The sequence below is a fragment of the Panthera pardus genome, unplaced genomic scaffold (assembly GCF_024362965.1).
Source record: "Panthera pardus isolate Hobbes unplaced genomic scaffold, ASM2436296v1 HiC_scaffold_12, whole genome shotgun sequence".
Taxonomy (NCBI): domain Eukaryota; kingdom Metazoa; phylum Chordata; class Mammalia; order Carnivora; family Felidae; genus Panthera; species Panthera pardus.
The window spans coordinates 88,299,438-88,322,457 of NW_026526677.1; the positions used below are offsets into that span (position 1 = coordinate 88,299,438).

A 23,020-nucleotide genomic window follows, 5' to 3' on the forward strand; every position below is an offset into this window, starting at 1 on the left:
TTTCTTGACGACTCATCTCATCTTATGGCTTCAAATAGGTAAATCTGCCTTCCTCTTACTGACATCAGAAAGAGTCCCAATTCTGCATTAATAATTGCTGGGCGGGGGGTGGGGGAGTGGGCGCCTGGGCGGCTCAGTCCGTTAAGCATCTGACTTCAGCTCAGGTCATGATCTCACAGTGAGTTCAGAGCCCTACATCCGCCTCTGTGCTGATAGCCCAGAACCTGGAGCCTGCTTTGGATTCTGTGTCTCCCCCGCCCCCTCTCTTTGCCCCTCCCCTGCTTGTTCTCTCTCTCTCTCTCTCTCTCTCTCTCTCTCTCTCTCTCTGGAATAATAAATACATAAACTTAAAAAAAAAGACTTTAAACAGTAATAATTGCTTGAGAACTTCTCCATTTGTGCTCTACTGGTATTACATAATCAACAAATATTATCGAGCACATATTATATGCTAAGTACTGTTATACGTGCTGGGAAACAAAAGTAAAATAAAAATTCCCACTTTGCAAACAACAAGCCCCAAACTTCCTTTCCAGACTTGACCATCTTCCACTCTTTCTCTAGCTGTAACAGTGGTCTCCTAGGCTCAAAATCTTGGACTTATCTTTCACTGTCCACCCTCTTATACCTTGTATCTAATTAGTTCCAAATCCGGTGAAGTCTTTCTCTCAAGTTGCTTATATGTATAGCTCTTTTCTTTCCTACCCCTTTAGAAGACCCCTTGGAAGCAAACCTTTATCACCCTTTTCCTGGATTTACATAAGAGCAAATGGATCTCCTGTCTCCAGTTTGCCATCCTCTGATCCCTCCTGTAAGTTACTCTTCCTTTTTTAAGTTTAATTTATTTATTTTAAGAGAGAGAAAGAGCTGGGGAGAGGCAGAGAGAGAGAGAGAGAGAGTCCCAAGCAAGCTCCACATTGCCAGCACAGAGCCCAGTGCAGCACTTGAACCCATGAACCGTGAGATCATGACCTGAGCCAAAATCTAGAGTTGGACGCTTAACTGACTGAGCCACCCAGGAGCCCCTCAAGTTACTCTTCCGAAGCCACAGCTTCTGTAGAACGTTCAGTGTCTCCTGGATCAAATCCAGCCTCCTTAGCATGGCTTTCACAGTGTGACCTGTCTTCCTTTGCAAGCTTGCTTCCCAGCATTCCTGTTTGGACCCTGTCCCTGAAACCAGACTTTCTGACATGTGCAGCTTTCCTAAAGGCCCTTGTGCACTGACAAGCCCTTCTCCTTCACACTCGTCTCTGCACATTGGGACAAAGTCTCCCACGGTAGTCATGAGTGTGTTGTCGTTATTCACTGAGGGCTTTTAGCGTTCTGCCTTCTGGGCACAGGCGAGGATTGCACTCCTTCCACTTTGAAGTTAGGTGTGGTCATATGGCTCGCTGTGGACGAGGAAATGTTAAACAATAAACACCACTTCCAGGTAGGGGCCTAAGGAAGTAATACGCACTCCCAAGCTCTCTTCCCCAGTGAGGTACTTGTACAGACAAAACCTCCATCTCCCTGTGATCCTAAGGGGCTGCAGTGGGCGGAGACTCTTGCAGATGCCGTGAGCACTGGCTATGGAGCATGAGTGAGAAGTCAGCTTCTGGGACGTGAAGCCACCGAGAGTTCACGGTCATTCAACATTGCGGCAAACCTAGCCCATCCTGATATATTACCTCCTCCATGAGATCTTCTTTCCCTCTAAACCAGAAGTACGTCTGCTTGTACCTTTATCATGGGATTTGTCACCTTTTTTTTTTTTTTTTTTTGCATTTCTGCCAGTGTCTCACTCAACTTTGAGTCCTCAGAGCATAGAACACTAGCAAAATAATTCGTGTCAATTTAATAAAGGAAAATAAGTCTGCCGTTGCCTATAGAAAGCATTCCAAAGCTAAAGAGAAGCTATCAAAAATAATTTTCTGCACAGTAGGACAAAGTCACCGACAGTACATTGTAGGCACTACCATTACCAATGACATGATACCCTTCAGTTAGTGTGGGTGATTGAAAGTAAGCCAGATCCAAGGTAACAACAACGAGATAGGGCTCGTGGCACTAAAACATGCTGTTCTGCTGAAAAAGGAGTGTCTCCTATCGTCTTCTAGGTTCCTAGAGCATCATCTCTTATCCCACAGAGCTAATAAATGCCTTGCACACAGAAGGCACTTAGTGCTATTGGACGCAATACGTATGCAGGGCATTTACTGTGATTCCAGATTAAGAGGAAAAGATTCAGACGGAGACCATTCTCTACGATCACTGTGTCAGGCCCATTTACATTAAACCGATTTGGTTTAATCCTCATAAAATTGTATTATGTGAGATAAGTACTTTTATTCCTAAATTGTAAGTGAAGAAAGCCATGGGCATGCAGCCTAAAGGATGTAGCCAGGTTCTCACACTCTTAAGGGGTAAACCCAGACTCAAACCCACATTTCAGTGTGAGGCCCATGTCATTTCTTTGTGGCAAAGACCGACTCATGCAGCCTCCATCGTCCCCTGCTTGCTCCAAACACCCCCACTCCAAAGCTGTCAGCCATCTGAGGATAAGCCTTTCTCACCCTGACCCCAGGACTCTGTCTGCTGGGGAAGGCAGGGCTGTGTCACTGGGACCCCCTCCAAAGACCTCCCCAGTTAGCCCAATGCCCTTGGGGCCAGAGCCATGCAGAGCTTGTACAAGTATGGACCTGACTACAGGCCAAAAAACAGGCTTCAGCTGATGATAACATGGGAGAGAGGGGGGCCACTTTGGGTAGACCCAGCCCCAGTTTAAAATCCCAGAGCTCTGTCACTGTCCAAGATGGCGAGAACAGGGGGGTGGGTGGCAAACCCAGCTGAAGCAGATTGTGCCAGGCCAGCAGGCTAGTCTCACTTCTGCCAGGAGAAGTCTGACAAGAGGCGTGGGGTGTGGGGGAGGATTGGAATGAAGGGGTGGAGCAGAGTGAACGACTTACGGATACAGATGGATACATCTGTGAATGTATCCACACCTTCTGGAACAAAGGGGTTTATGGTGCTGGCACTAGCCCCACTTTTGCTTTTGTGCTGCTGCTGCTCTACCACTTCCCTGTCAAAGTAAAAATGCAAGGTATAAATATGAGTTGTTTGGTAGCCCCAAGGTGATTCAGCCTTCTCCCTGCCTGATTACTTCACCCTGCCCCACCTTTTCCCCTTGTCCTGCAGAAATCCAAATTAAGCTAAAATATCACCCAGTGGAACTTTCTCCAGGCATATTAACCTCAGTGCTCCCAGAAATTGGTATGCTCCTCAATCAGAGCTTACGTTACAGGGCATTTGATTGTGCTGATCCACATAAGAGCTGTTTAATGTTGTTGCAAGAGGGGCGCCTGGGTGGCTCAGCTGGTTAAGCATCTGACTCTTGATCTCATGGTTCATGAGAGTGAGCCCCACGTCAGGCTCTGCACAGACAGCATGAAGTCTGCTTGGGATTCTCTCTTTCCCTCTCTCTGTCTCTCCCCTCCCCTGCTCGCTCACTCTCTCCCTCTCAAAACAAATAAATAAACTTTAAAAAAAAGAAAAAAAAGTTGCAAGAAACGAGTGAGGACAGCCCATGAAGCTGATGAGAATATCAGTATATCATCCCCTGCTCAGGCTTCTGCTCTTGTGTTTCTCCATTTATAGTGTAGGAATAAAAGTATTTAGTTTATATATCCTAATTTTATGAGAAGGAAACCAAATGGGTTTAATGTAATGATGTATAGTTAATTTGCTCCTCTGTCACATTCAGCACTCAGGAAGTTGACGTGACACAGTGATCGATTGTAGAGAAGGGTCTTGGCCCACGTTTCTTCCTCTTGATCTGGAATTACATTAAATGCACTTCAGGTGTATTGCATTCAGAGAATAGCACTGAGTGCCTTCTGTGTGCAAGGCATTTCTTAGCTCCATAAGACCAGCAGTGATGCTCTAGGAACCCTTCTTTCCTAGCGGGACAGCAGGTTTTATTTTATTTTTGTAGGTGAGCTGTAGGCCCAGCATGGGGCTTGAACTCATGACCCTGAGATCAGGAGTCACATGCTCTACTGACTGAGCCAGGCACCTCCACCAGGCTTGAATACCATGAGTCCCATCTCACTTAGGTTACTATGGATCCAGCCATCTTAGCAAGTGGCTTCATCATCCACTTGGTCAAAACAGTTCAAAAGACTTCACTGACTTCTTTTCCCTTATCCTACTCACAAACAACAAGGAACAAACAAATCCCGTCTGGTATAGTCCGCTCCAGCTGGGTTTGCGCCCTGTTCTCAAGGTCTTGGACAGTTCCACCTCCAAAGTATATTTGAAATCTATCTATTCCTCTTTTCCAGTGCTGTGTCCTTCTTCCAAGCCACCATCATCTCTCATCTCCTCCCTGGACCGCACCCCAACCACCTCCTGAAGCCCTGCCTTCTTCCCCTCGGCTCCTCTCTGATCCGATCTGCTGTGATTACAGTGCAAGATCCCGGGCACTACATCACTGCCCTCTCAGAACACAAACTCCTGAAGGCAAGGAGCAGTGTCTGTTGATTTCTCCACCTCACAAAAAGTGTTTGTTAAAATATTTAAAACCTAAATGAATAAGTGAAAATGTAAGTAAATGTTTCTGGTTTTCTGTTAGCACTTAAACAGCATAAAACAAGTACACAGTTTACTGGATTATTCTACAGCAACACCCTAGTCATCGCCACTCGTGAGAGGAACCGGAACCTGTCAACACCAGCCCGCCCCCGGGCCCTCTGTGCGCCTGTCCCAGAAATAACCCCTGTCCCCCAACCCCCCACTAGGAGCGGCCACAATGTTAACATCTGAGGTGACTATTTTCTGATTTTTCTTTCTATGGCTTTATCATCCAGGCCTGAAGCACTACACACTTCAGTTTAGCTTTGGCCTGTTCCTTGTCTCTTTTATTTATTTATTTTTTTAAGTGTATTTATTTATTTTGAGTGAGAGAGGGAGAGAGAGTGCGCATGTGCAGGAGTGGGGGGGGGGCAGAAGGAGAGGGAGACAGAGAATCCCAAGCAGGCTCTGCACCGTCAGCATAGAGCTCAACTCAGGGCTCAATCCCACAAACCTCGAGATCATGACCTGAGCCGAAATCAAGAGTCACGTAACCTACTAAGCCACCAGGCACCCCTCTCTTTTGTTTTAAATGTGTCTTTTAGGTCCCTTAATCTAGTGCTTCCCACTTGTTGTTTTCTCCCTTTACAATTTGTTTACTGAAGAAATCCTATCATTTGTTCTGCAGACTTCCCACACCCGGGATTTTGCTGATTGTCGTCTCAAACTGTTGTCTAGTTAGTGAGTTCCCTTGCCCTTTGTATATCCTGGGAATTGTAGTAGCTAGAGGCTTAATCAGATAAGGGTTTGATTTTTTTTTTTTTTTCTTTCGTTAAGTAGGCTCCACACCCACCTTAGGGCTTGAACTCACGACCTCAAAATCAAGAGTCAAGAGTCGAATGCTCTATTGAATGAGCCAGTCAGGCAACGCTAAACATTGTCTTCTTTTTCTTTAAGTGTGATTTTTTGTGGAGGGAAGGGAAGGTAACTTCACATGTGGTGGTGTCTTCTTCAATATGAGGCACTGTCTGGCCATCTCTTCTATTTCCAGCTTCATGCTTAGGTTCTAAATTCAGGAAATGTGAACAGTAACTTTTCAGTTTATCATTCCTTGTTTATTTACTGGCTGAAATATCTCTATAAAGCAAAATTTCCCATCTATATCGTCAACCACTGGTAATGTTTGTATCGGAAAAGAAGGGTAAAGGCCTGAGTCTTTCCCTTTTTTACCAGTTTCAAAATAGTTAAATCTCTAACATCTTCCAAAAGAACCAAATGGAGCGTGTTTGCTTGTTTTTGTATTATTATGAATTCTTGGATTTTTAAACATATTTGCTATGTTTTGGTTCCTTGTCATTTTTATGCTTAGTGATGCTGAAATTGTCCCCTCTTTGACAGGTGGGAGCCTCTTCTAATTGGCTCTTACTTTTGATCCAGTTCTAATCATCTTTGATCATTGATTTGCTTTCTGGTAAGATGTTCCAGGTTCTTCTTATACATTTATTCCCTGCCCAGACATGCAACCAGCCATTTCTTGAGGACATCCTGTGTCTTTTTTAGTGAGAAATGGTATTTCAAGATAATCTCCTGGGTACCAGGGATATTTATTACTACTTAGTTGATCATTGCTTCTGGGACATTTGGTGGACAAAGCTAGGAATTTTTTAAAGAAATAAAATACCCAAGAAATTTATATTGATGTTTCCAATTCAAATTAAGGACCACAGGGAATTGACAGAACTTTATCTTGTATCTGTATTTTTTCCCCACACTGAGAGTCCTTGCTCTCATGTCACTTTTTTTTTTTTTTTTTGTCATATCTCCTTTGTTAAATGAAGGTCACAGGTACAGTTTTCTCATTAGAGTTCAGTGACTTTGATTTTAATGGAGTTTTTATCAACATGCCAGTTTACAAATAACAGAATTCTCTAGTTAATTTGAAGGGGGAAAAAGTTAAAAAGAAATTATTCAAAGATTCTTAGGAAGTTCATAGAATCTTTGGGAGGGCCAGAGAGGCAAGAGGGGAGGAAACACAGCCAGGAACACGGCCAGCCACAGTACAGGGCTGCTCAGGAAGTCCCTGCTGCTCCTGTCCAGCTCATCCCTGTGAGACTGACCCTGTTCCTCAAAGCTGCCTGCCTCTACTGTTACTCCAGCCAGAGACTGACCTGTGTCCTTTCTTTGTTCCCTCCTGAATGAGTCTCCTGTGAGTTCATCTCATTGGCAATCCTGAGTTAGGTCTGTGCCCTACCTACAAGCCAGTTGAGAAGTCGAGTTCTGTTTCCTGCCTTGGGTAGGCAGGACCCTTAATATGGAAATCTTCCAGATATAGGAGCGCTGCTCAAAAGGTACCCTCGTGTCTGTGAACTAGGCAACTGCAGGTGCTGAGCTGGTAGTCCGGAGGTGCTCTCAGAGCCTTTCTAGAAAGAATTTAATTTTCTTAACGTTTATTTTTTAGAGAGAGAGAGAGAGAGAGAGCATGAGCAGGGGAGGGGCAGAGAGAGAGACAGAGACACAGAATCTGAAGCAGGCTCCAGGCTCTGAGCTGTCAGCCCAGAGCTCAACGCCAGGCTCAAACTCTTGAACCACGAGATCATGACCTGAGCTGACTGAGCCACCAGGCATCCCCAAAAGGCATTTTATTTACCCCAAGCTACTACTTGATACTCTGTCTAGACAGCAGCACTGAGCACTTCCTTTTGTGAGACTTCCCCTCCCCTAACCCTATCACCCACACATCCAAGTTCACCCCTTTTTCCATCTGATATGTGTATGCCTCAGCCTACTCCCAGTCCCACAGTGCTACATGGGGCCTACGTGGGCTTTCTAAATAATCAGAGTACCCTGGAGCGCCTGGTTGCCTCAGTAAGTTAAGCATCTGACTTCAGATCAAGCCATGATCTCGTGGTTTGTGAGCCTGAGTCCCACATGGGGCTCTGCACTATTAGTGGGATTTTCTGTCTCCCTCTCTGCCCCTCTTCCTCTCTCAATCTCTCTCTCTTTCCAAATAAGTAAATAAACTTAAAAAAAAAAAAGTCAAAGTACCCTAACTCATTTGCTTACATTCTAAGTTCAGTGCTCATGTGCCTAGTTAAAAGAACTTAAGTTTTAATCAAATAACGTAATATACGTCTGTGTGGTTTTACAAGATTGTTGCAAAATATTATCTTCACTGCAATTAAGTAGATAATACCAGTACTTCAAGCACAGAACAAGAAAATGTCCACAATGACATTTATTTACTTATTTATTTATTTGAGTATAGAGTTGGAATTCAAACTCAGGTTTGCTTCAAAGCTTTGTATTTTTTTTTAAATTTTTTAATGTTTATTCATTTTTTGAGAAAGAGACATAGCACAAGCAGGAGAGGGGCAGAGAGAGAGGGAGACACAGAACCCAAAGCAGGCTCCAGGCTCTGAGCTGTCAGCACAGAGCCTGATGAGGAACTCAAACCCACGAACCACAAGATCATGACCTGAGCCAAAGTTGGCTGCTCAACCAGCTGAGCCACCCAGGAAACCCCCCCTTTTTTTAAATGTTTATTTTTGAGAGAGAGAGAGAGGGAGAGAGAGTGTGTGTGTGTGTGTGTGTGTGTAAGCAGGGGAGGGGCAGGGAGAGAGGGAGACAGGGGATCCAAAGCAGGCTCTGCGCTGACAGCCCCAATGAGGAGCTCAAACTCCTGATCCGTGAGATCATGACTTGAGCCAAAGTGGATGTTTAACCACTGAGCCATCTAGGCGCCCCCATAATGACATTTCTACTCCTAATACAAGCCTTCAATGGCCACAATATCAGGTTACAATAATTATCATCTGATCAAGAAGTTGGTTAAAAAATTCTAAATCATTGGGGTGCCTGGGTGGCTCAGTTGATTAAGTGTCCAACTCTTGATCTCAGGGTCAGGAGTTTTGAGCCCTGCATTGGGCCCCACATTGGGCATACAGCCTATTTAAAAAAAAAAAAAAAACCCTTATAAATCATCAAGACCAAAGTACTGTTCCTTTAGCAAGCCCTGTGTACTGGAAAAGATATGTTTTCAACAGTTTAAAATAATAATACCTGGGGCACCTGGCTGGCTCAGTCAAAAGAGCATGTGACTCTTGATCTTGGGGTCATGAGTTTGAGCCCCTACCTAGTAGGTAGCCAAATTAGGAAGAGCCAGCCAAGTTGGCTTCAAATTCCCACTTGTAACATTATAGCTGCCTCTTACATTTTATCTTATTTTATGGAAAAGAACGTATTGTGAAAAATTTCAGAAAACGTAATGTCATCGGATTGGCTGCTTTGGTAGAATAAGGAAATATTTCCAGATAAAGTTCTGGTGCTAGCCCACGTGGAAAACTTAAATGTACAATATGTTATGAAATGTCTTCAGTGTGGTTATTTTGATAAAAATCAGGAACACTTAAAATATGGTAGAATCTTTGCAATATTTTAAAATAAGATTGGAAGTGACCAAGAAAACATTTTGTTTCATGCAGATTCATATTGCGACAAAGTATTTAAAAAGTTGTTGAACTTAAAAGATGTTGCACTGTTTGTTAAGTTTTTTTTAAGCTAAAAACACCTGTTATAATTTGCTTTTTCTTTTTTTTAAGTAAGCCCTTGGCCCAACGTGGAGCTTGAACCCACGACCCCGAGACCAAGCCCTTACAAGCTCTTCCGACTGAGCCAGTCAGGAGCCCCTGATTTGCTTTTTCTTCCTCCTTTCCTCCCTCCCTCCCTCTCTCTCTCTTTCAATTTTTTAAATGTTTATTTATTTTTGAGACAGAGAGACAAAGCGCAAGCACAGGATAGGCAGAGAGTGGGAGACACAAGATATTAAGCAGGCTCCAGGCTCCAAGCTCTCAGCACAGAGCCTGATGTGGGGCTTGAACCCACAAACTATGAGATCATGACCTGAGCCAAAGCTGGACGCCCAACTGAGACACCCAGGCACCCCCTGATTTGCTTTCTCCGAAGAAGCTTATGCAATGGAGAAATTGGAAAACAAATGTGTGGAATGGTGTCCATTACTAGGTTATTTTGCTGTTAAAAGTGATGTCTCCCCTAAAAGCCCTGTTTGTGTACTTAAACTCAGAAACAGAATTGACTGATAGGATTGTGCTAGAACAGGCAGAGCCAATAACCCACTTCTCTCATCCAGCCTGTTTGTGCAAGTTGTCCCTCCCAGCTCTTTTTTTAATTTTTATTTTTTTTACATTTATTTATTTTTGAGAGACAGAGAGAGACAGAGCATGAACGGGGGAGGGTCAGAGAGAGAGGGCAGCACAGAATCGGAAGCAGGCTCCAGGCTCTGAGCTGTCAGCACAGAGCCTGACGCGGGGCTCGAACCCACAGACCGAGAGATCATGACCTGAGCCGAAGTCGGACGCTTAACGGACTGAGCCACCCGGGCGCCCCCCTCCCAGCCTTTTGTTTGTTTAACAACTTTGAGGTGTAACTGATACACAGTCAACTACACATACTAACAGTGTACAAGTTTAAATATACCCATCAAACCATCACTATGATCAAAACCTCGGCTTTGCTAGCCATTAAGTAATGAAACAAATAGATCTTGGGCCAGACTTTTAATTGCTCTAAGCCTTCAAACACAATTTAAAAATAATAAAATATGGAAGAGCATAGCATAACTCTCCACTCCTTCAGTGTGGAGGAGGGAGGAGGACTTGGTGAGAGTATCTTCCCAGGACAGACACTGCCAGACCCCACCTCAGGCAGGTGAGCAATGCCAGCAACAGGGATTAAGTCACAGTGACTTGATATGGTGTGATGAGCATGACACTGTATTCTTCCTCCCGAGTAACACAAAACCTCAGGGTCTTAGGAGACAAACATCAGACACATCCCAATAGAGGGGCATCCTACAAAATACCTGACCAGCAGTCCCCAGAACTGCCAAAATCATCAAAAACAAGGGAAGTCAGAGAAACAGTCATGGTCAGGAGGAGCTTACAAAGACACAACCAAGCGGTGCCTGGGTGGCTCAGTCGGTTGAACATCCACCTTCAGCTCAGGTCATGGTCTCGCAGTTCGTGGGTTCGAGCCCCGCGTCAGGCTCTGTGCTAACAAACAGCTCAGAGCCTGGAGCCTGCTTCAGATTCTGTGTCTCCCTCTCTCCCCCTCCCCTGCTCATGCTCTGCCTCTGTCTCTCAAAAATACATAAACTAAAAAAAAAAAAAAGACACAACTAAATACAAGGTGATATCCTGAGACAGAAAATGACGTCCAATAAAAACTAAGGAAACCTGAATCAGCTCTGGAATTGGTTGCGACAGAATGAAAGCAATCACTTTGCTTGCACTAAAGCTAGTAATATTTTACTGGACCCAAAAAGGCTCTATTAGATAACATTCAAAAAAGTAATTTCATCTTTTTTATACTTTCCAAGTCTCTCTTTATTATATACATATATATGTGTGTGTGTGTGTGTGTGTATATATATATATATATAACTTTCAAATAATTATACATATAGGGCACATATTAAAGATGTTTCCTTTTTTTTTAATGTTTATTTATTTTTGAGACACAGAGCATGAGAGGGGGAGGGGCAGAGAGAGAGGGAGATACAGAATCCAAAGCCGGCTCCAGGCTCTGAGCTGTCAGCACAGAGCCTAACGTGGGGCTCAAACCCACAGACCGCAAGATCATGATGCCCAACCGACAGAACCACCCAGGCACCCCTAAAAATGTTTTATTGATGGAGGTTGCTACTCTAGTCAGAGCCACTGACTTCAGTATCCGAAGTTTGATCAGAGCTAGTTAGGCTAACTTGGCCATGGAACTATTGAAGACTCCCAAGTAATGCCCCATCCATTTCAAGAATACAGAAATAAGTATCTGAATTCTGTCTCTTGTCCCATCCTCTGGACACCTAGGCTTCTCTACAGCGGTTTCATACTAACAGCCTGCAGTTAAGGAGTGTTAAGACAGAAGTACCCCCTACCCCATTTCACAGTAGGTAACAAAGGCAAGATAGTCTTATTTTAGAAGAACCACTTTACCGTTTGTCCCAGAAAAAAAAAGAACCTGTTGCACATACCACAGACTTTGGCTCTGCACTGATTGGCATGTGACCTTGTGGGCATGTTTCAACTGTGAAATGAGAGAAGCCATGAGGGCCCTTCTACTTCCTTCTCTTCATTTTCTGCATGCCCATCACTTCTAATAAGGTAAGACTGTACGTTCCTTTAGAGCAAACCCTTGGGATTCCTGCAAATCTGAGGGACTCGTGTCTCCTAGGGTAAGAGTATCAGTGTGACAGCAAGTGAAACCAGAGGAGATTGCCAGGACACCTGGGCTGGCTCAGACCTCAGCTGCTGGGCTCTGATTTGTAACTGAGAGCAGACAGGGAGGTAGGAGGGCCTCGCACCAAAGTCAGCTCGGAACTGCTGGCCCCTGCTGCTGATGACAAGGTGGGCAGGGCCACATTCCCCAGGAGGCAAAGCTGAGTCACCAAGGCAGAAACCAGGAGATGAGTAAGTTTCTCTCAGTCCCCAAAGAGGGGACGGTGCCACCAGGGAGCAGAGTGGAGCTGGTCTAGGGTGAGGCCTGCTGGGAAGTCCTTGCTGGACACACACTCATCGCTGTGGGCGTTTCCTTTCAAAATGAAAAAACATACTCTTTATAGGTATCATATCTGCGTATCTAGATCAATCCAGGGTGAGGGAGGCCTGTGAGCCTAGTTGCCAGCACATTCGAGTCTAATCCCAGCTGCTTCCGTACTGACCATGTATGGGTAACGGATGTGTAAGTGAAAACACTGCAATTTCACCAGCCCCAAACTCCTCTGGGGCCCATCGACTGGAATGTTGGTAATGGATAAAAGTCCTAATAGCCAACCAGATGGATGGGTCCTAGTTGACAGGCACCAGCTGTGGGATGACCCCCAGGACCTACTGTCCTCCAGGACAGAGGTACAGCGAACAAGGCAATTACTGGAACAGCTCTGAGCCTGGATCTCTGCTCCATCCCTTACCAATCGAAAGGCCTCCGCTTTCTCTAAGATAAGAACACCCATGCTGTAAAGGTTAAGACAATTAAATGAGACACTGCATGTAAAGCAGCTAGCAGATGGCAAGCACTAAAATAAATGAAGCTGGGCTGTTAGATTTGGAACCAGATAAGGAATGCTCAAACTACACTTCCCAGCCGATATTGCAGAAGGTCAAGTGACAACGCTTTTGAGACCACTCTGGCAGAAACTGCCTTTAAAAATTAAGTTTTTTTGTTTTTTTTCCCCCCATGGCTTTCCTGATAGTCATGTAAGTGGCCAACGCAGGAGGAAGAGGCAGATGGGGAAGTGCTGATGGTTATAAAGAACCAGCCTGTTCAACTGGTTTGTTCCATGGTGCTTCCTGGCCACAGGTTCGTAACATGCACATTCATTATATTCTAGAACCGTAAGCAAGATACATGCATTGTATGTGTACACATGTACATTTACAGACGCATATGCAATGTGACCTTAACTGCACCACGTATGTAAACTGGCATTACACTCAGCTGGGGTAAGAATGCTAAGATTAGCCCCTGAATTTACTCTTCTACATGGAGCTGGACATTAAAAAACACTTAAATCACCAGTGAAAACCACCCCCAGGGACAAAGAGCCGTAAGCAGACGGCAGGTAAACAAACCTCCTTCAATGAGAAAATAGCACCTCCTAGTGGTACATCATTAAACAGAAATCAGGGCTGGAAATACTCTGAAAGTCCAGACACAGGCCCCACTCATTGTTTCCAGTTCCAAAAAGAAAAGACTTGTATTAATAAATATCAATAGCTCAAATTAAATTTTGCTGGACAAAACTCTCAACTAACTTTCCCTCTTGTTACTTTTTTTACTACTACAAAGAGAGTGTGTACACACGCAACCGGGGGGAGAGAAGCAAAGGGACAGAGAGAGAATCTCAAGCAGGCTTCACACACAGTGCAGAGCACAACACAGGGCTCGATCCCACGACACCAGGATCATGATCTGAACCAAAATCAAGAGTCAGACGCTCAACTGACTGAGCCACACAGGTGCCCCACCCTTTCTTTTAACTGACCATTGATCAAATAAATGATTGCTACACATTTATAGGAAATGAATAGCTCAAAAGGAAAGATGTAATTTAAAGAAAACTTAAAATTCTGATACATAAAAACTCAGATTTGTCATCATGAAAAGGGATGTCAAAAGAAATAGTAAAGCAGCTCCTACGAAATTTTAAACTTACAAATTCACAAGAAAAGGCTACAAGATAAAACAATCACCCAGATTATAGACTAAAACTACATAAATAGAATTTTTTTTTTTTTTTTTAAAGAGGAAACAATCGGGGCACCTGGGTGGCTCAGCTGGTTGAACATCAGACTCTTGATTTTGGCTCAGGTCACAATCCCAGGGTCTTGGGATAAAGCCCTGCATTGGCCACCATGCTGTGTGGAGCCTGCTTACGACTCTCTCTCCCTCTGCCCCTCCCCCATCCTGTTCTCTTAAAAAATATAAATAAACAAACAGGAAGTAATCAAGAAGTCCAAGGTTTAACCAAATTAGCATTTTAGAAAACATAAAATATGGTGGAGGAAATCAAAGATACCTGCCTTCAGATTGAAGGCATTTTCCCTTAGTTTTTTTAAAAGATTTTATTTTTTTTAAGTAATCTCTACACCCAATGTAGGGCTCAAAGTTAAAACCCCAAGATCAAGAGCCACATGCTCCACTGACTGAGCCAGCAGGGCTCCCTTAGTTTTTATTTTATTTTTTTCAATATATGAAATTTATTGTCAAATTGGTTTCCATACAACACTCAGTGCTCATCCCAAAAGGTGCCCTCCTCAATACCCATCACCCACCCTCCCCTCCCTCCCACCCCCCAACAACCCTCAATTTGTTCTCAGTTTTTAAGAGTCTCTTATGCTTTGGCTGTCTCCCACTCTAACCTTTTTTTTTTCCTTCCCCTCCCCCATGGGTTTCTGCTAAGTTCCCTTAGTTTTTAAATGAAAAGTGGAATTAAAGCCTAAGAGCCTAACTCGCTGGATCGAACGAACCCCTGCCCCTGCGGTGTGGCTCGGCAGTCCCCTAGGGAAGGACGACACCCAGAGTCTGGAGGGCAGAAGGGTTAAAACCGTCACCACGGATTAACAGCGGGCCAATGACACAAGGAGTCTTGGTGGAAGTTAAAGTATTTATTGATGTGTTTAAACTGTACATTCTCCACAGATCAGATTAAGGAGTTTGTGGGTGAACTTTATCTGTGCATAGTGGGAAGACACATGGATAAGGTGAAGGGGAGGAAGAAGAAGACAGACAAAAAAAAAAAAAAAAAAAGTCACAGGAAAATAGAAAAAAATACACCACAGGTTACCAGAACCTTCAGAATTAAAAAAAAAAAGAGGGGGAGAGGGGAGGAGAAAAAAAAGGAAAGAAACAAAAACAGAAGAAAAAGAAAAAGCTGTGAGCATCATCCACTATACAAGCATCACAAAGACTCAGGTGAAGGAAACAATCTCCAAAATTTTCCACGGTGTCTACAGAGCGTTTCGCATAAAACATGGAACATCCTCCTTGCACGTCAAAGCAAGCCCCCCCACCTTCCCTCCCAGGCGCATGGCCACCTACCACTGTGGTCTTTGAACAGCAGAGAGGCTGGTGCCAGGCGAGGGTGGGCAGAGAAGTCAAGGTACAGTGGAGAGGGTTGAGGGCCAGTGCCTTCCGGGGGAAAATGTCCAAAGGGGAAAAGACAGCACATATGGACGTTACTTGGAAGGGAAGTGAGCAGTAAAAAGCTACGGTCAGTAACGGCAGACAGTGGAAGAACGTCATATACAAACTACAGGCTAATTTCTGTGGAAGAACTGGATTCAGAAGGAAAGCAGTAGTGGATGCCCTAACCTGTATACGTGAGGCTCTCACTAAAAGATGCCGGGGCTCAAATGCTTTTAACCTCCTTGGGACACCAAGGTACCCAGCACTGGGAACACCTGACTTCCAAAGAACTGGTCCTTTAAAATAATTTTGCAAGAGTATCATGAAGTGTTTGAACGGTCAATCACGGTTCCCCTTAACATTTAGTTTCTGGGCAACTTTCTGAAAGCTAGCTCATTTAACAAGGGAATACTGCCTTAGGTTTTTTATTTTTTATTTTTCCTAATAAAAACCAGGACAGTGAATGAGCCTAAAGGAGTGACGCATACAATACAGCTGGAACGGCCTGCATATACAGTCTATCACCAAAAACCAACATTTCCCATTTACAGAGCGCGTATGTAAGACAATACAATGGAAGTGGGATTTCTGATTAATTTAAAAAAAGAAAACTACATCAAATATCTGCAATAGATCATTTTTTCATTTAAGGTTTATATATCATATATTGTTATATTAACATTTTTCACCCATTTAAAAGAATGGAGATTGTGATTCTACAGTAGTACTTTAGAGTCCTAACAATCCAGAAGGTCTGCACATCAGATGAATCCTCTGGAAGCACTGCTGGTCCAGTAGTTGATCCAAAATGCTGGACCCCTTCTAGCCCACCTGCAGCACCTCCCCCAGCAGGCACTGCCACTTGCTTTCTCCCACTTAAATCTGCATCTGCTCCAGGTATTTGTAGGTCGGGTTTTCATAACCATGGTTCTGCATCTTGTTCAGGTGACGCTCTTCTGGGGTGAGCATTGGGTCAACCTGGAGGAACAGAGACGGAATATCACTGCACTGTACCACAAGAGAATTGCACAGGACGTCAGAAGACCTAAGGTGTTTGCTGTGCACTCCCCTGGGAAGCGAGGTCAACCGGGTGTCCCATTTCCACTGGGGACACCACACAAGAGCTGGTGGGGAGGACACAGGAGGAGGAGAAAGAAAAGAAGAGGGTCAGAGAGGCTTCTGAAAGTGCAAGTCCTGAAAGCTTGGTCCGAGTTAGAGAACAGAGTGAATTGAATTTACTAGCACCACGGTGACGACCATGTCTCGGTACTGCTACTTACTGTTTAGGACAGCACAGGGGAGCGTTCCCTAGAAAATAAGGACTGGGACCCCAAGATCCCTGGGGTCTTTTCCAGCTCTGAAATTCCACAATGAAGTCGGTGTCCAGCAGGAGGTGGACATACATCTGAACCAATTTTCCAGAGGGTATCATATTTTTTTTTTTGTTTGTTTGTTTGTTTATTTATTTTTGAGAGAGAGGGAGAGAGGGAGTGAGCAGGGGAGGGGCAGAGAGAGAGGGAGACACAGAATCCGAAACAGGCTCCAGGCTCTGAGCTGTCAGCACAGAGCCCGACGCGGGGCTCAAACTCACAAACCGTGAGATCATGACCTGAGCCGAAGTTGGACACTCAGCCGCCTGAGCCACCCAGGTGCCCCGTACCGTATTCTTTACTGTATTTGTTTTCTGGAACCAAGACACCCCGGCCATTCCCATCCCCCACCACAAAATGAGTGGTAAGCAGTTCTAATTATGAACCAGCAGAAGACGGAACAGAAAACAGCCTGCTCTGGCTCTAAATTTCCTGTTGCTTTTCTCCGCTGTTAAAAAAAATATTACTTCTATTTCATATTTTTAAGATTCATGATTGCCAGGGTTGCCTGATTGGTCGTATACCTGGTTTGCTCCTTAAAAAAACAAGTCAGTAACAAGAACAAAAATAAAAAAGAGTATCAACGGTCCTCATTCTCAAATATCTAACATACCTGAAAGAAGAAAACACTCAGGAAGTTTTCACCCTCTGCAGCATAAAACGCTCTTATGGTTTCCTCACATTCACCGTCGGAGCTGGCAACAGCCCTTTGTGATAGGACCAACATAATTCGGTTGGGACTGACTTCCAAAACATGATCTAATAATCCAGTGAGTAATTTAATTGAAGTGCAGCACCCACGAAGTTAAGATGTCTGAATTCCATAAGCCTCCCTGACTGCACAGAGCAAACCATCACCACCTCAAGGCCAAGTCACAAGAGAGCCCCTGCTACTCACCTCCACAATCCCATGGCTGATGGTGCCATACTGTCTCTTCCTCAGCATCACCAGGCTGATGACTATGACCGTGGCGATGGCCACTGCAATGACCAACAGCCCGATGAGGGCGCTGCTGCTCAGACTGAAGTCCTCCCGCAGTGGCCCCACGGATTCCTACGATAACAAAGTAGATGTGCGACAAGGTCTCAGCGACTCTTCGCACAATGTGAAAGATGGCGAGCGGGAGACCAGCAGCTCAAGGAGGGCCAGGCCCCTGTAGAGTCATGACTCCGACACTGAGGGAACTCTGAGATGCTGCTTTCCAAGGGACTATCCCTATGAGGAGAACTCCCACTTTTTCCAATCTCCATCGAGATCCTAATTTTAGCTTTCTTACCCAAAAGTATGGAAATTGGGGATGGGGGTCTTTGAGAGTTTGAGACACCGAGCGTCTCTCCGTTTTCCACTTGAAATGAGAAGACAAGAGAGAAGCACCCGAGACCCATGGGAAACCTGGCATTTAGGTTCCGGAGCTGAACACGTACGTACCGGCTCTGTCTCCAGGCCGCCAACCCTCTCGGCATTGAAAATCATTTCCTTAACATCCAGGGTCTCGTCGATGACCTGAAATGGTACAAAAATGTCAGCAACTGGGTGGAAGGGGACATTAAGCATAAACGGAGCTTCTTTTCTACTCCACTTATGATTTGGTGGAGGGAGGTGGATACTGAGGATACCCACTAACCAAGCAGTTCTGTCACGTCCTTCTAAATCCACTCACCAAACCCCTAAAGAAGCAAGTGTGGACACAAGTTACTGTATTGCAGCTAGTTCCCTAAGTGCTTCCACTTGCCTTTTCCTTTAGGTAACCACTATGGAGTGACATTACAGGATAAATTACCAACAATTCACGTTTAAATATCAAACTCAGGGGGCACCTGGGTGGCTCATTCAGTTAGGCGGCTGACTTCGGCTCAGGTCATGATCTCGCGATTTGTGGGGTCAAGCCTCCTGTCGGGCTCTCTGCTGACAGCTCAGAGCCTGGAGCCTGCTTCAGGTTCTCTGTCCCCCTCCCTGTCTGCCCCTCCCCTGCCCACAATTTATCTCTCTCTCAAAAATAAACAAATATTAAAAACAATTAAAAATAAATATTGGGGCGCCTGGGTGTCTCAGTCAGATAAGTGTCCGATTTTGATTCAGGTCATGATCTCACAGTTCGTGAGTTTGAGCCCCGCGTCGCGCTCTGTGCTGACAGCTCAGAGGCTACAGCCTGCTTCAGTTTCTGTGTCTCCCTCTCTCTGCCCCTCCCTGCTCACGTGCATGCTTGTGCTCTCTCTCTCAAAATTAAAAAAACAAAATGAAACAAAAAAAAAAAACTCAGTTGACAATAATCCAGAAATATCAGTGATAGAAAATGATAGAATAACTAATAGTGTGTATAAACCAAAGGCAATATAAGAACCAAACCCGACTCTATTCCATTTACAAGTTATTAAATCTCTATACTCACTTGAAAATGGCCTTTCATATTTTATTCGTATCTTTAGTTACAAATATATTTCCCCCACTGTATCGCAAGAGGAGAGCTACGGCTGAAAAGTAATTCTTTATTCCTTCTCATACCCAGATGCTAAAGAATACAGCAGATTTGTGGGACCAGTTGGAGTCCACCCATCTTGTACCATATGGAAAGTGAACACAGGGAGGTTCATTTGGAAAGCCTCTAAAACAATGCCACTCATTCTAATTAGTCTCAAAATTAAAACAGGGCAGGGCGGAGGGGAGAAATGGCTCACCATATTTTCGTCCACTTTATTCTTACTGTTAATCACTTTCTCCTCAGCACCGATCAGTCCTCCTTCCTGCTCTCCTACTCCAGATCCTGTGTGGAGAGAGATCACAGCTGAGCGTTTCCCAGGATGGGCTGATCTCATGCCAACCTCACAGAAGCAGGGGCCCTCACTGATCACCTCCCCCGCTGCGACATGATAGGCTACTTTGTTCCCATTTTTGAGGATGCACTGTGCTCTATAAGGATGAATGGTACAGGCATTTTCAGAGGACCGATGAGTTTAATGGAGGAGGAGAGAGTGCTTACTTAATATCCAACCTGGAAAAACGGAATGACAGCCTTCAGAAGAGAATGTTTATTGTAAGATAAACAGAAGTGGAGTTCAGAGGCATTCTAGCACAGAAAAACATGTAATACCCGTATGTGATACTACCGAGTGCCTATAAGCCCACAACCTGCTCCTTCAACACTCTGCGCTCGCTCCCTTTGGATGGAAGAACCATCACACCAGCAATGAATGTGCACATTTGTCTCAAGCATCTTATTTTATCCCACAGGCAATTCTTTCTGCCTGAAATACCCTCCCTGACCTCCAAACCTTCCTAGTTGTCCTTCAAGCTGCAGCTCCTCTTGGGAGACATTTCCAGCTTACAGCACTCGAAATCACTGTTTATCCTCATTTTCTTCTGTGTCTCCCTCTAGCCTGCAACCCTCTGAGGGCCTGGATCACAGATGTCACATCTTCAGTGGTCATTCAAGAATGAGCAGGAAGGAAGCATTCCACAGACAGGGAGAATTCAAACACGAGGGTGGAAGGTTCCTTTCTGTAAAGGGAGCAAGACTAGCCACACTCCTCTTGTCAAGGTCAGACATCACCTGAGCCGACATCACTTGTGTGTGGCACGCCAAATGACAGCATCCAAAGATGCGGCTCGACTGAACCCAGCACGAACCCAGGCAGAGGAAAAGTGAGGAGTGATCCTCCTTATTTTAGCTTCAGAAAGCATGTGATTTCTACCTACTCTATGAGTTTTTCATTAATAAGATACACAGTTCAATATAAACGTCCGCAATTTGAACCTCTTATAAACAGATCAACTGGATGGCACACTCCTCATTCTAAGGTGATCACCTGCATGTGAGTAGGACTCAAACATGAGTAAATGCCAAGCACTGCTGTCCCCGGGCGGACACTAGGCCCGGCCACAGCAAGGCCTTCCGGCTCACAACCAGGCTCGTTGTTGACACGGAACCACCAGTAACAGCTGCTGCAGGTGTGGAATGTGCAGGCTAGCTAATGCGTTCACCCATCAGAAGGCAGCCCAAAATAACACTGGTTTTTCCTAAAGTTTTCACCTTAAAGAGCAATTTCCCAACTTGATTCTAGGGTAAGTTAAATCAGGCCTGGCTTTTATCGTCTCAAAATGCCACTGAAACAGCAATAGTGCACTTCGACTGAGAAGGAAGAATCTAGAAAGGTGCTGTCTCAGCAAGGCTGTGGATGAACAAGCCTAGTAAATTCTAACCCTTCCATCACTTTCTCTCTCCTCCTCCGGATTTTAAAGGTCAGAGGGCAGAATCCTACATGAGAAATAACACGGCACTGAACCAACTAATTTAAAGTCCTATGACCAGTCTAGACTGTTCCGATATTCCTTTGGTGGTGAAACTCACGTGTTCTCTTAAACACTGACCCAAACCACCTTGGTTTTATAAAAGGCATAATCAAGTGATGTTAAGAAAACAAAAGTTAATGTTTAAATTATTCCAACTAACAACAACTGAAGTATGTGGGCGAAAGCCAGGTAAGCTTCCAGGAAATTCATCTTTATCTGTAAATACCTAGGATGCATGGTTCAGAGTCACCTCCAAGAAGAGGCATATCCAGGTAGAATAAAACCAAGCATTTAACACAGAAGTGATCTTTACAGGATTGAAATTGCACTCTTCTGAGAAAAAGCCGTGGCACAAACCACAACATCAAATTCTTAGAGAACACCGTGTGGTGCATCCACAGCTGGTCGAAGTCAGCAGGCTCATAAAACACACACTGAGAACATGAAGCATATGCACTTATTCACAATGACCCTGGGACTGTGGACCACCCAACAAGCTGGGGAAATGCAGCGGCCTTTTATGTGACAGAAACTGCATAGGCTCTGAAGACAAAGCAGCTGGGTTTGAGTTCGGATTCCTCCATTTCTTACAGTCAGGACTCTGAGCGAATCATGCAGTCTGAGGCTTCTCCAACCGCCTAATCTGTCAGAGAGAGCTAAAGCCCCGGCCAGTAGGTGTGCTCAGTGCATGAAGTGAGGCCACGTACGCGAGGCACTCGGCGTGGCGCTTACACAGTCCCAGCCTGTTCTGAAGCTTGGACACTCACTACCACACAGCAAGAGTCCACTTGTCACAACCCGTTCCATCCATCAGCTTCTAAGTGTTTTGAGTAATGCTAAAGTCAAGACGGAGACTAGTGGCGACAGACAGGTGGGCACAGACACAGGGCTGGGTACAGCTGAAAGGAAAGGGCAAGATGTAGTGGAGCAGTGAGGGGGATGGGCAGGGGGGAAGAGGTAAAAGGAACCGACTCTCCACCTGCCCCTAAATTAAGCATATTTTCAAATATACTAGCAATTCCACCCAACCTGTTTAAGTTGAATATACATTTAAAAATCTATCCGGATGAGGGGCGCCTGGGTGGTTCAGTCAGTTAAGTGTCTGACTCGTGGTTTCAGCTCAGGTCACGATCCCTTGGTTTGGGAGATGGGCGCAAAGCCTGCTTCATTCAGATTCTCGCTCTCTGCCCCTCCCCCACTCACGCTCTCTTGCTCTCTCAAAATAAATGAACTTAAAAAAAAAAAAAATCTACCCAGAAGAAATGTCTCATAAAAATATGTTTTGATTACTCTGTATTCTCTGGATATCCAGAAGGAAAGTTTAGGATGGGCACCTTGTAACCAGTACCACTGACACCAGATTCTAAGTGCTGGACCCAAGGCCACTCTGGCTCCCCTCACAGCCACATCTGGAGAAATGAGGTGGAAAAATCTCAGGTGATGGTATGAAACAGAAAATGAGCCTCCCGACACATGGGGGAAGTGCAAAGGAATGGAGGTCTTAAAGGGAACATCTTTGACAGACCAACCTTTTTTCATTGGATGGTACAACTCCGGCTGAGTGTCTAGCAGAAAGGAAAACAATAAAAAAAAAAAAAAAAAAAATAGCACAAAAAAGGAGATTAAGAAAGAAAATGGCTTCTTTCAAAATTGCTATCTTAGAATTTCTCTATAACGTAAATAAAAAGTATTCTTCCTTAAAAACACACCTGACACATCCCATAAACAAACCAGCAGTTAAGAGCTACAACATATGACTGGAAGGTAGGAGAGAAAGAAGTAGGTCTGTCTTGGGGGGAAATTTGGGGAGATTCCCAAATTATTTAGCTTAGCCCACAAAGTTATTTTTCTTAGAAAATAACAAAAATACAGTCAGTATCGATTGTGGTTTTCTAACAAGGAGACAAGGTCCTAGTGCGGATCTGTCCGAGATGCCCTCACCCCAAATGGGATACGTAAGCACGGCCACCCTACAAGCCCATGCAGGTATGGGATTTGTAAGTGCAGGTTTTAGGAACAAAGTGAGATCTCTTTACTTCTCTGGCTCCTTTCTCACATTCCATTTTACTATCGCAGGGTCAACCGTACGAGTTGGTACCTTTGGGGTAAC

The 23,020-nt window shown here is 44.6% G+C and overlaps 1 protein-coding gene across 4 annotated transcripts in view; it reads right to left on the reverse strand.

Annotated features, from left to right (window-relative positions):
• Positions 1 to 14,717: 14,717 nt before the first annotated feature.
• APLP2 (amyloid beta precursor like protein 2) overlaps positions 14,718 to 23,020 on the reverse strand; it is an 86,926-nt gene continuing 78,623 nt past the window's right edge. For 2 of the 4 annotated variants that reach the window (XM_019421420.2, XM_019421418.2), the window contains 5 exons: positions 22,440 to 22,475; positions 19,299 to 19,384; positions 18,052 to 18,126; positions 17,521 to 17,676; positions 14,718 to 16,230 (listed from right to left, as the gene is read on the reverse strand). In XM_019421420.2, the coding sequence (XP_019276965.1) occupies positions 16,129 to 16,230; positions 17,521 to 17,676; positions 18,052 to 18,126; positions 19,299 to 19,384; positions 22,440 to 22,475 (455 nt within the window). In that variant the 3' untranslated portion in view covers positions 14,718 to 16,128. The remainder of the gene's footprint in view (positions 16,231 to 17,520; positions 17,677 to 18,051; positions 18,127 to 19,298; positions 19,385 to 22,439; positions 22,476 to 23,020) is intronic. The other 2 variants (XM_019421421.2, XM_019421419.2) reach the window with 1 other exon arrangement.